We start from the raw sequence: 13,445 nt of genomic DNA on the forward strand, positions 1-13,445 counted from the left end.
TGTGGCAGAAGACGAACACTGTTCAGACTACCAAGAGCATTCAATTCTAAAATTACAAATTTCATCAGTCAGTGGAAAAAACACATATACCTATTATGTCGCATCAGCAACATGGATGAAGTGCCCATGAACTTCAATATGCTAGCTTGTGGAGTGGAAAGGTTCAGAAAGCTCCAGTGAAAACTAGAGGATGACGACAAAATGGCTGAGACAATGTAATTAAAGTTAATGCTGACCATCAACTTCCCTACAGGAGTTTTTGTCATCACAACATGAACAATCAGATGGGGGAAGATGGAGTCAAACATTTGTGAAATGTGCCTATGTAAAAGGACAAAGTTGTTGGATCCTACATTTCAAAACAGTGGCCACCTCAATTCTCATTAACTGTTCACACTTCATCCTCTGCTGACTGTTTCTGGAAGTGATCCATGTTAAATGTAAGGCGTTGAAGGATCTTGCAGAAGGACCTAGATAGGCTGGGCGAATGGGCCAGGAACTGGCAAATGGAATTTAATGTTGGCAAATGTGAGGTTGTCCACTTTGGTAGGAATAATGGTAGGAAGGACTATTACTTACGTGGCGAAAAACTGCAGCATGCGACGGTGCAGAGGGACCTCGGGGTCCTTGTGCATGAGTCGCAAAAACCCAGCCTGCAGGTGGTCAGGAAGGCGAATGGGATGCTGGCCTTCATAGCAAGGGGGATCGAGTATAAAAGTAGGGAGGTCTTGCTGCAGCTGTATAGGGCACTGGTGAGGCCGCAGCTGGAGTACTGTGTGCAGTTTTGGTCACCGCACTTACGCAAGGATATTTTGGCCTTGGAGGGAGTGCAGAGGAGGTTTACTAGGCTGATTCCGGAGTTGAGGGGGTTGAACTGAGGAGAGGCTGAATAAACTAGGCTTGTACTCGTTAGAGTTTAGAAGAATGAGGGGAGATCCCATTGAGACGTATAAGATGTTGAATGGGATGGATAGGATAGAGGTGGAGAGGCTCTTCCCGCTCAAAGGACAGTAGGACGAGAGGGCACAGCCTGAGGATAAAGGGGGGGTGGTTTAGAACAGAGTTGAGGAGGAACTTCTTCACTCAAAGGGTGGTGAATCTCTGGAATTCTCTGCCTGTTGAAGTGGTGGAGACTGCCTCGCTCAATATTTTTAAGACGTGGGTTGATAGGTTTTTGATAGGCAAGGGGATTGAGGGTTATGGGGAGAGGGCGGGAATGTGGATCTGAGCCACGACAGATCAGCCATGATCTTATTGAATGGCGGGGCAGGCTCGAGGGGCTAGATGGCCTACTCCTGCTCCTATTATGAACGTAATAGAACTGTAATTATGCCGAGAGAGGAAAAAGAATTACTAACCAGGTGGCAGAATTAAATTGAATGTTTTATTCTGGTTAACCATTTCACCAAAGCAATGGGCAAGCACTGAAAAGCTAAAGCTTTGACACAATAACATGAAAGCAGCTTTAAAACTAACCAGTATTTTAAAATCGCAATTATAAACTCGGTTACTGCTGCAAAACACATTCGGTCTTGTAGTTGAATAGGTTCCATGCAGTGTGGAAGGTTTGTGTCCACTGAATAACATCACATTAGCATGGACTGAAGAGACTTCCGCACTGAGGCCATCTCCTGCTGTTGCTGCATGGTGGAAAAGAGAACATTAACTAATCAACAGGAATACAAACTGCTTGTTTACTCTAAAGAATGTGTTTTAATTTGGCCACTGTGCATTTGACAGTCCTGGTGCTGTAATTCTCAATTCACTCAATTTTAATCAACTAAAAGAAAATTGTAATAAATCCACTAATTTGTCAAGGACTCTGATTTTTAAGTGTGACAAATGAATGGTACAATAAAATAGTCATAATGTGGGTATGCTGGCGTTGGACTGGCGTAAACACAGTAAAAAGTCTGACAACACCAGGTTTTAGTCCAACCTATTTATTTGATAATATACTCACAAGCTTTCGTCCTCATGGAGGACGGTCTCAACAGGGATCTTGGGTTCATGTCGCACTATCTGTAACCCCTGTGACTTGCCTGGGTTTGCAAAACCTCACTTACTGTACTGTCTGGAGACAATACACATCTCTGTAACCTGTGATCAGTGCTTCTTCCACTCACATTATCAGCCACTTCAGGTCTTGAACAGCAGGTTAGGTGTAAGGATTTGCATTCTAATCAGTAATCTCTAAACTGTCTGTGCTTTATATGCTCTGTCTGAGGCCAGAACTCTCCATTCACCTGACGAAGGGGCTAACCCAAAAGCTTGTGAGTATATTATCAAATAAATAGGTTGGACTAAAACCTGGTGTTGTCAGACTTTTTACAATACAATAGGACATATGGGCTAGGCCAGGATATGGGACCTAAGAGTCAGTCATGTGGTCTGGAGTTAGACCATTCAGTCCCTTCAGTTATTTTAACATTTAATCAGATCAAGGACATCTATCATAGTTAATTTACCCCCCTGCCTTTCAGTAATGCTTAATAACTCTCAATCTATCAATCTCAACATTGATTTTCATTACTGTGTAAAGAACAGGTTTAATGTGCCTAACTTCTAATTTTAATCTTAAAATTGGGCGATCTCAAGCATGAGTCCCACTTCAGTCCAGTTCACCTCAAGCTCTCTTTGAGCTGCAGTACGTTGACAACAGCAGTGGGGATGTTGCATTTTTTCAAAAAGGCATTGTGGCCATCCCTGAAACGTTTCCTCTGCCTCCTGGTAACTGCTGGGTGACAGCTCGGAGTAGAAAATTTGTTTTCGGAGTCTTATGTCAGGCATGCGGCTGACCAACCATAACCAGTTCCTCAACACTGGCCTGAAGGAGGACACTGAGGAATGCTTATCCAGCCATTGAATTTGCAGTATTTTGCAGAGGCATCGTTGGTGTCTCCTAGCAAGAGGCACAGAGGACATGTATCTTCACAGCAAGACAAGTCCAAGGTGAATGCAGAGAGCAGCAGCTATCGTGGCCATCTCTGATCTCAAAGACCTTCAATTCCATCATCTGGGAAGGACGGTGCAGCGTCATCCTCAAATCTGGCTGGCTGCAGAAATACATCACCATTCCTCCCTCTACCTGCTGCACAATGACATGCAAACCACTAGATCTGCCATAGGCCCAATACGAGTACAAAGTGAGATGAGGTCAGCAAGGCTGTGCCATCACACCAATGCATTTTTTCACCTTCCGTACCACAACACTCCAGCCCATCTTCAGGAAGCTTCCCACCAGAGTTGAGCTATTTTACAGAACGAGCTGAAACTATTCAATCTATGCTACCTCCAGTCCAGTTCACCTCGAGCTGTCCTTGAACTGCAGTATGCTGGTGATATTTGCATATGTGTGCAGTCAAACGCTATGACATGAGCTTTAATCATTGGGAATTTCTGGAAAAATATCTGTTAGTAGAGCCTCTTTCTCTCTGAATGCTGATGGATTTGCTGTATGTTTCCAGTTCTTCGAAAAAAAAACCTGTGTTGTAGCTAAAGAGGAACAAGTGGATGTAGATTTCCAGAAGAGACAAAGGTTATTGTGGAAAATAAAAGCTAATGTTGTAGGGGTTTAACATATTGACAGGGATAGAAAAGTGACTGATGAATAGGAGGCCATAAATTAAATCTTCTTCAGGTTGGCAAGGTGTACAAGTGGTGTGTAGTTTTTCTTTGTGGAGTTTGCTAATCAGTAGAATGAAATGTACAAATCAAATTTGATTGTGTTTTTTGAAGGGGTAACCAGGAAGTTAAATGAGGGCAGTGCAGTTGATGTTGTCAAATGCACTTTAGCAAGGCTTCTGACAAGGTACCACACGGTAAGTTGTTGCATAAGGTTAAATCTCACAGGAACCAGGTAGCCAAACAGATACAAAATCGGCTTGACGACTGAAGACAGAGGGTGTTGTAAAGGGTTGTTTATCAAACTGGAGGCCTGTGACCAGAGATGTACACGGTAAGAAGTCTCACAACACCAGGTTAAGGTCCAACAGGTTTATTTGGTAACAAACGCCACTAGCTGTTGGACTTTAATCTGGTGTTGTGAGACTTTTTACTGTGTTTATCCCAGTCCAACACCGGCATCTCCACATCATGACCAGCGGTGTGCCTCCACACAGACAGTGACCCAAGTTGGGAATCAAACCCAGGTTGCTGGAACTGAAGCAGCAGTGCTAATCACTGTGCTACCTGATCTATTCTATAAAAGAAAGGATGTTAAACTAGAAAGAGTGCAGAAGGGATTTACTAGAATGGTCCCAGGACTTGATGGTTTCAGCTATAAGGAGAGGCTGGGACTTTCTTGGGTGGAGCATAGAAGGCTTGGGGTAATCTTATCGAGGTTTATTAAATAATAAGGGTCATAGATCAGGTAGATGGTCAATATCTTTTCCCAAAGGTAGGGAAGTCTAAAAGGCAGTAGTAGAAGTGGGTACAATTGTCTTTTTAAAAGCATTTAGATATGACAATAGTAAATCAAGTCAGACAGTTACATGGGCCAGATTGGTATAGAGGAACATGTGCAATTGGGACCAGCTTAGGGGTTAAAAAGGGGCAGCATGGACAAATTGGGTTGAAAGGCCTGTTTCCATGCTCTAAACCTCTGTGACTATAATTTATTCTTTACCACATCATAAACTTTCTCATTAGAAAAGCATTTCTCACACATCCTGTCTCAATTATGCACAACTGTTGGAAACTGTTGTACCCAACACAGTGCAATGGAAGTAGCTTCAATAGCTGAAGGAGAAAACATTATAGGTCTCTAGAGAAAGATTGAGACTAATTGGACACTTTTATCAATGATTAGCATAAATACAATTTTTATGACATCATTCAATGATTGTTTCTCCAGATGGAGGCTGGATGGACTGTACTATGTAAAAGTGTTGCTGGAAACTGAATGCAGACCCCTCTTTTGACATGAAATATTTCAGTATTACTTACAGTATCCATTAAAATCCTTTTCTGAAAGAGGGCCATCTCCTTGCGAAGCTCACTCTGTACGGCTGACTGTTGCTCTGTGTGACTCTTCTCCAGCTCCTCTAAATTCTGACAATATTAAGAGCATACCAATTTTATACATTTTTCCACAACACGGCATAACTATGGAGTTATCGTTAATCAAACAATACATTGGCCAATGCACAGCTGAATAACTGACAGAACATATTGACTAAAAACAGAGAATTTCCACATCTGCAGTTATCCAATCAGTTAAGAAATGTCTGCAGGGTGTCCTGACAGCTCTGCAGTAGCATGATCTGTGACAGCCATCCCCCATCAACAATTTTGGATATTTTGTTACTTTTTGCACTTCATAAACAACAACTGTCCATGCACAATTAGTCAATAATCAACATATTCATAACATTTGTAGGGGCCACCTTCGTGGCCCAATCAGTGTTCTAGCTATGTCCTAAATTCCTCCACTAACTCAGAGTTTTGTATATGACAATGACCCCTTAGGCAAAGGACCCCCAGGAATTGTAGTCAGGCACGGTGGGGAGGGTGTGAAAGAGACTATCGTAATTATTACATATACAATTAAAACTGATGGTGATTGTATCTCTGTCAAAATTAATTTGAGAAGTAATTTATCAGAGTCTGTAGTATTATTGAAATATCACATTTGTTTCGTCAAATGTTTCTCAAGTCATCCATTCTTAAAGATTTACCTTCAGAAACTGTTCAAACAGCTGCTTGATGCTTTTCAGCCTTTGTCCTTGGACCACTCTCATCTGCTGGAAAAGTTTCTGTTGCTGCCGAAACAGATTCTGCAGAAGAAAAAAAATGGAAATATCAGTTTATCGCCTCTCAATCACCTCCTTCCTTTCTTACTAAACAATGTGTCACACCCAGTTCTATGTTTATATTCAATGGTGTATCTGGCTGTGGGGCCATCTATGATGGTGAATTCAATTTTGGGATATTGTTAGCCAATTGTCAGAAGGAGCAAAGCAGTGGCCTGCCATGTAGAGCCACTGCCCCTTTGTTGTGCACATCTCTATAGCACTGATCGGATTCAGAGCTTGAGAGAATGCTAGATGTCATTCCCAAATTATGAACAATTCTATCATTGTAAAAGATCACCGTACACTAATACTTCAACTTACAAATAACCCTACCACACAAACATTTCGGATTGGTTCACATTATTAAATGTGAAGCGTTAAGATTCCAGGGTTTAGGATCTATCTCGCATTAAGTTGATCTTTCTCTACACCCTTGCTGTAAATGTGACACTACATTATGCACTCTCTCCTTCTCTATGAACGGTATGCTTTATATAGTGTGCAAGAAACAATACTTTTCACTGTATACTTGTGACAATAATAAATTGAAATCAAATTAGAATGGTCCATATAGCTTCCAATGACATCATTAGAGCTAGGAAAGAGGAGTTAGGCACTAAATTGAAAAGCAGAACTCAGGATCTCAGGATTATTAGCTCAGCCATGTGCAAATTAGGTTAGGGTAAATAAAATTAGATTATTGCATGGCTCAAAGAGCATGGGAGAAGTGGGTTCCAGTTTGTGGGGCCAGCACCGATGAAAGTGGGAGCAGTGGCGTTGGGAAGTGTCTACATTTGAACTGCGCTGGAACCAGTGTTCTAGAAAGCCCGTAACTAGGGGACTAGAGTTTTAAACGAAATAGTAATGGAAAGGAACCAAATTCTGGAAGATGCAGTGAAGGCACCATGAAGTAGCAAAATCATAATGTGACTGAATTTTACGTTTAGTTTGATGGAGAGTGGGTCCAAGGCTAGTATTTTAAGCTTAAATGGAGACAATTATGAGGGCATGAAAACAAAGCTAACTAAAGTGAACTGACAAATTAGATTAAGGGATAGGTCAAAAGTGATGCAATTGCAGACATTTAAGAATATTTCAGAGTACACAGAATAGATACATTCCAACAAAAAAGAAAAATTCCAAAGGGAGGACCCACCATTAGTGGTTAACTAAAAAAGTTAAATATACTATGAAGACTTATAATTTCACAAAGATGGGTGGCAGGTCAGAAGATCAGATAGAATTACGGGTGGCACATTGCTGCTTCACAGTGCCAGGGGCCCAGGTTCAATTCCCGGCTCGGGTCACTGTCTGCGTGAAGTTTGCATTTTCTCCCTGTGTCTGCATGGGTTTCCTCCGGTTTCCTCCCACAGTCCAAAGATGTGCGGGTTAAGTGGATTGGCCATGCCAAGTTGACCCTAGTGTCAGGGGGATTACCAGAGTAAATGTGTAGGTTTATGCGAATAATGCCTGGGTGTGACTGTGGTCAGTACAGACTCAATGGGCTGAATGGTCTTCTGTACTGCAGGGATTTTATGAGAATATTTAAAAATGCAAAGAATGGTTAAATGATTATTAAGAAGGGTCAATTAGATTATGAGAAAAGGCTAGCTAGAAATATAAAGATGTATATTAAGAGTTTCTTTAGATATTTTTTTAAAAATTAACAAACTGAGCATTTGTCCTATAGAAAGTGAGTCTGGGGAATTAATAATGGAAATTAAGGATGAATTGAACAGGTATTCACCACAGAGCTGTAAATCAGGGAAATGGAAGGGAGCTAGGAGCTCAAGAAAATTACAATCATAAGAACAAAATTCTGGAGCTGCAGCTGACCAGTCCTGGGTCCTGATGGACTTCATCCTAGGGTCTTAAAGGAAGTGGACAGTGAGATAGCTGATGCATATGTTTTAATTTTCAAAAAGTCTCAAGATTCAGGAAAGGTTCCAAAAGATTGGAAAATAGTGAATGTAACTTTTTTATTCAAAAAAAAGGGAAACAGAAAGCAGAAAATTAGACGCCAGGTAGTTTAACATCTGTCAGAGGGAAAATGTTAGCAGCTATTATTAAAGGTGTTAATGCAGGTAAAATTCAAGTAAACCAGGTATAATCAACATGGTGTTATGAAAGGGAAGTTATACTTGATCATTTTATTGGAACTTTTGAAGAAGAAACATGCTATGGATGAAGGGGAACCAGAGGAAGTACTGCAATTATCAGAAGGCATTTGATAAGGTGCCACATAATAGGAACCAGATATAGAATCACAGAATCCCTACAGCGCAGAAAGAGACCATCTGGCCCATCAAGCCTGCACTGAAAGAACATTCCACCTAGACCCTTTTCTCCGTCCTAACCCCATAACCCTGCACATTTACCATGGCTGATCCATCTAATCTACATGTCTTTGGACACTAAGGGGCAATTTAGCTTGAAAAATCCATCTAACCTGTGCATCTTTGGGAGGAAACAAGAGCACCTGGGGGAAACATTGTCTACCTGATACGTTGCAAGAAAGGATGTCCCGAAGCATGGTACATTGGGGAGACCATGCAGACGCTATGACAACGGATGAATGAACATCGCTCGACAATCACCAGGCAAGACTGTTCCCTTCCTGTTGGCGAACACTTCAGTGGTCACGGGCATTCAGCCTCTGACCTTCGGGTAAGCATTCTCCAAGGCGGCCTTCACAACACACGACAGCGCAGAGTCGCTGAACAGAGACTGATAGCCAAGTTCCGCACACGTGAGGACGGTCTCAACAGGGATCTTGGGTTCATGTCGCACTATCTGTAACCCCCGTGACTTGCCTGGGTTTGCAAAACCTCACTTACTGTACTGTCTGGAGACAATACACATCTCTGTAACCTGTGATCAGTGCTCCTTCCACTCACATTGTCAGCCACTTCAGGTCTTGAACAGCAGGTTAGGTGTAAGGATTCACATTCTAATCAGTAATCTCTAAACTGTCTGTGCTTTATATGCTCTGTCTGAGGCCAGAACTCTCCATTCACCTGACAAAGGGGCTAACCCCGAAAGCTTGTGAGTCTATTATCAAATAAATCGGTTGGACTAAAACCTGGTGTTGTCAGACTTTTTACTGTGTTTACGCCAGTCCAACGCTGGCATATCCACATCATGGAAACCCATACAGACATGGGGAAAACTTGCAAGCTTTAAGCAATCATCCAAGGACGGAATTCACTCCCTCACCACTGACATAGAATTGTGTGGCAGTGTGCACCATCTATAAGCAACCTCTTAGGCCTCCCTTGAAAACAACTTCCAAACATATAACCTCTACCATCTACGAGTATAAGGGGAGCAGATGCATGGGATCTTCACCACACGCCAGTTCCCCTCCAAATCCCACATAATCCTAAATTAGAAACATAGAAAATAGGAGCAAGAATAGTTGTACAGCCCTTTGAGCCTGTTCTGCTATTCAATATGATCATAGCTGACCCTTTTTCACAATGCAATACTCCTGCACTCTCCCTTTTATCCTTGACGCCTTTTGAGTCTAGAAATTATCTATTTCCTTCTCAAATATAGTCAGTGATGTGGCCTCCACAGCCTTCTGTGGTAGAAAATTCTACAGGTTCACCACCCTCTGACTGAAGAACTAAGTTTCTCCTCAACTCAGTCCAAATTGTCCCTCCTGTATCTTGAGACTGTTTTAGATTTGTTTTGGACCCAACCAGAGAAAATAACTTCTATGCATTCTCTCTGTACAGCCCTGTCAGAATTTTATAAGTTTCAATAAGATTGCCTCTCATTTTTGCCGAGTTGACCTAATCTCCCCTCACATGACAATCCTGCCATTCCAGGAATCAGTCTTGTGAATCTAACCTGTGCCTCTTTGGACTGAGGAAGGAAACCAGTTGGTATACTTCTATGGTAAGCATACTCTTTCTTAGATATGGAGAGCAAAATGCACACAGTACTCCAGGTATGGTCTCATCAAGGTCTGTACAGCTGCAGTAAGACATCCTTCCTCTTGTACTGAAGTCCTCTTGCAATGAAGGCCAACACACCATTTGCCTTCTTGGAACTTCATCGCTATTCCTTCATTGTTGTTAGGTTAAAATCCTGGAACTCACTTCTTAACATCACTGTGAGTCTACCTATCCCACTTAGACTGTCACAGTTCAATAAAGTGGCTGACCACCACCTGTGCAATTGTAATTGGAATTAGGGATGGGCACAAATGTTAGTGTGTCTAGTGATATCTACATCCTGTGAAAGAATAGAAATGCTGAAGATCCCAGGAGGAGGCTGAATTAGATCATCCACTTGGCACTTCTGGCTGAAGATGGCTCTTTTACACTGACACATTGAGCTTCCCTATCATTAAGGATGTGGATATTTGTGTAGCTTCATTCTTATGATGAAGTACTTTCTATTTGCATGGAAGAGTGCAGATCCAACAACACTATTTATCTACCACCATTCGTGACTAGTTGCGGCAGGACTGAGGAGTCTTCATCTGATCCGTTGGTTATATGACCACTTCGTTCTGTCTATTACATGGTGTTTCCGCTGTTGGTATGCAAAAAGTCCTGTGCTGAAATTTCACCAGATTACATCTGATTTTTCACAAGGACTATGCAATGGTCACTGCTATCAATGCTGTCATGGATGCACCTGAAAACAAATACACTGGTGAGGCTGCGGCCAAGTACATTTTTCCTCCTGTTGTTTCCCTCACACTTGCTGCAGGCTAGTCTAGCAGCTACATCCTTTCAGGATATCTAATGAGATATGGGCAGAGTTGAGGATACCTCACAGCCATTTGCAGAATTCTCATATCTCATTGTTTAAGGATGGGCCAACACCGATAGACTATGGAGTTTTAGGTTGCCTGCTTACATTTTTCATTGTGGACAAAAGGGAAGATCAACTTCCCACTGTATCACAATGGCCTTCCCCATCGTGGGCCTCAGATGTATTAGCGCAGCAGTCATGTGATAAAAATTGGCTTCGGAGCCTTATTCTTCAGGACCCAGATCCACCAAGCCCATTAAGCATTAGACAGTATGAGAACTAAACTTTGAAACTAGCTGCAAGTCATCAAGCCAAAGTACATAAACTGTTTCAAAGTTCACCTTAGAACCAATCTCCTAGATGTTCAACTGCAAGGAATCTCACAACCTGTTGTGAACTGTCACTTTGCAAGACCATCACTTCAACTTTAAATCTCAAACTCTTTCAAGAAACCACAGGCCTGCTGCACGTGAGATTTTGGAGTACTGAGTCCAGTTCTGGTCGCCTTACTACCGGAAGGACGTGGAGACTCTGGAGAGAGTGCAGAGGAGGTTTACCAGGGTGTTGCCTGGTATGGAAGGACTGGGGTATGAGGAAAGAGTGAAGAAATTGGGGCTCTTTTCCCTTGAAAGACGCCGACTGAGGGGGGATCTAATAAAGGTATATAAGATTATGAAGGGTATAGATAGAGTAAACAGAGGTAAGCTATTTCCTATGATAGAGACATATAGGACAAGGGGCCATGGACTTAAGGTGAGGGGGGAGAGGTACAACACAGATATTAGAGGGAGGTTTTTCACATAGAGGGTAGTGGGGATATGGAATGCTCTGCCAAGTAAGGTGGCGGAGGCAAGCACGCTAGAGTCCTTTAAGAGTAACTTAGACAGGCACATGACTGAGTTGGAGATGGGTGGATATAGGAGATCCTTTTAAATAAGGGTCATTAGCATTGGGGCGTCCCTGGTAATGTAAATGGGTATAGTATGATAATAATGTTTTTTCTCACAGGTTTTAAGTCGGTCCACCTCGTGTCCAACGAGGGGCATACAGGCGATGGGTCGTACTGGGGCTGCTCTTGGTTGTTCGAGATTGGCCTAGTGCTTCATGTCGTTAGTGTGTGCCTAAACTGGACAATATACTGGGCAAGACGACAGCTCTGTGACTATCACTGATTGCTGTGCAGACACATGGATTTGGGCCGGTGTCTGTGGGAGTTTGCGCATTCTCCCTGTGCTTGCGTGGGTTTTCTCCGGGTGCTCCGGTTTCCTCCCACACCCCAAAGATGTGCTGTTAGGCTGATTGGCAGGAATAAATTGTCCCTAAATCAGTTTCCCTCAATCTGGATGGCCATAAAACATTAGACAGGGATTGTGGGTAGCGAGGTGGACTGGTGGTGTTGGGGTGGCGGCGCGGGCTCGTTGGGCCGAAGGGCCTGTTTCCCAGGCTGATTTTGTTCTTTGTTCTTTGAGATCGGAAATTGTAAGTCAGAGACTAAATTTACTATAATCCTGTGAAAGTGCACCATTTTTATCCAGTTTTTTTTCTGTGTGCATGCCTGTGTGTTTGCGTGTGCACATGCCTGTGTGTTTGCGTGTGTGTTGTTGCATTAATTTGGGACAAATATATGAAAATAAATAACCTTCTTTATTTTAAACTCACAAAAGCTTTCTCTGATTTATTTCAACTCTAATACACATTCCATGATCTCACTGAATAAGAACATAAGAAATAAGAGCAGGAGTAGGCCATCCAGCCCTTCGAGCCTACCCCGCCATTCAATAAGATCATGGCTGATCTGTCGTGGCTCAGTTCCACATTCCCGCCCTCTCCCCATAACCCTTAATCCCCTCTCTTATCAAAAACCCATCAACCCGCGTCTTAAAAATATTTAGCGAGGTAGCCTCCACTACTTCAACGGGCAGAGAATTCCAGAGATTCACCACCCTTTGAGTGAAGAAGTTCTTCCTCAACTCCGTTCTAAACCGCCCCCCCCTTTATCTTGAGGCTGTGCCCCCTAGTCCTACTGTCCTTCCTCTCCACCTCTATCCTATCCATCCCATTCATCATCTTATATGTCTCAATGAGATCTCCCCTCATTCTTCTAAACCCTAACGAGTACAAGCCTAGTTTACTCAGCCTCTCCTCATAGCTCAACCCCCTCAACTCCGGCATCAGCCTAGTAAACCTCCTCTGCACTCCCTCCAAGGCCAAAATATCCTTGCGTAAGTACGGCGCCCAAAACTGTACACAGTACTCCAGCTGCGGCCTCACCAATGCCCTATACAGCTGCAGCAAGACCTCCCTACTTTTATATTCAATCCCCCTCGCTATGAAGGCCAGCATCCCATTAGCCTTCCTGACCACCTGCTGCACCTGCAAGCTGGGTTTTTGCGACTCATGCACAAGGACCCCGAGGTCCCTCTGCACTGTCGCCTGCTGCAGTTTTTCGCCACGTAAGTAATAATCCTTCCTACTATTATTCCTACCAAAGTGGACCACCTCGCACTTGCCAACATTAAATTCCATTTGCCAGTTCCTGGCCCATTCGCCCAGCCTATCTAGATCCTTCTGTAGACTCTCCACACCCTCCGCACAATTTGCAATCTTGGTGTCATCAGCAAATTTCGACACCATACACTCGGTTCCCTCCTCCAGATCATCTATATAAATGGTAAATAGCTGAGGCCCCAGCACTGACCCCTGGGGCACTCCACAATGACAGAACAGGTTCCAAGAGCTAACTGTCCTCTATCTGCTCCACTGTTCTCTCCATTGCCAACCTAAGTTTATCCTTGTGCTATGTGCAGCACACTGATAAACAAGCTGTGGAATGGTTTTCTTAGATAACGGAGCTCATGCTATAAAAGCTGTGTTATATTG

The 13,445-nt window shown here is 43.0% G+C and overlaps 1 protein-coding gene across 1 annotated transcript in view; it reads right to left on the reverse strand.

Moving 5' to 3' along the window:
• Positions 1-1,490: 1,490 nt before the first annotated feature.
• Positions 1,491-13,445, reverse strand: part of sycp3 (synaptonemal complex protein 3) — an 84,046-nt gene continuing 72,091 nt past the window's right edge. The window contains exons 7-9 of the mRNA XM_080209786.1: positions 5,679-5,777; positions 4,948-5,052; positions 1,491-1,640 (exon numbers count right to left, since the gene is read on the reverse strand). Coding sequence (XP_080065912.1) covers positions 1,587-1,640; positions 4,948-5,052; positions 5,679-5,777 — 258 coding nt within the window. The 3' untranslated portion in view covers positions 1,491-1,586. The remainder of the gene's footprint in view (positions 1,641-4,947; positions 5,053-5,678; positions 5,778-13,445) is intronic.

Source organism: Carcharhinus amblyrhynchos, chromosome 22 (assembly GCF_965287045.1).
Source record: "Carcharhinus amblyrhynchos chromosome 22, sCarAmb.v2.hapA, whole genome shotgun sequence".
Lineage (NCBI taxonomy): Eukaryota > Metazoa > Chordata > Chondrichthyes > Carcharhiniformes > Carcharhinidae > Carcharhinus > Carcharhinus amblyrhynchos.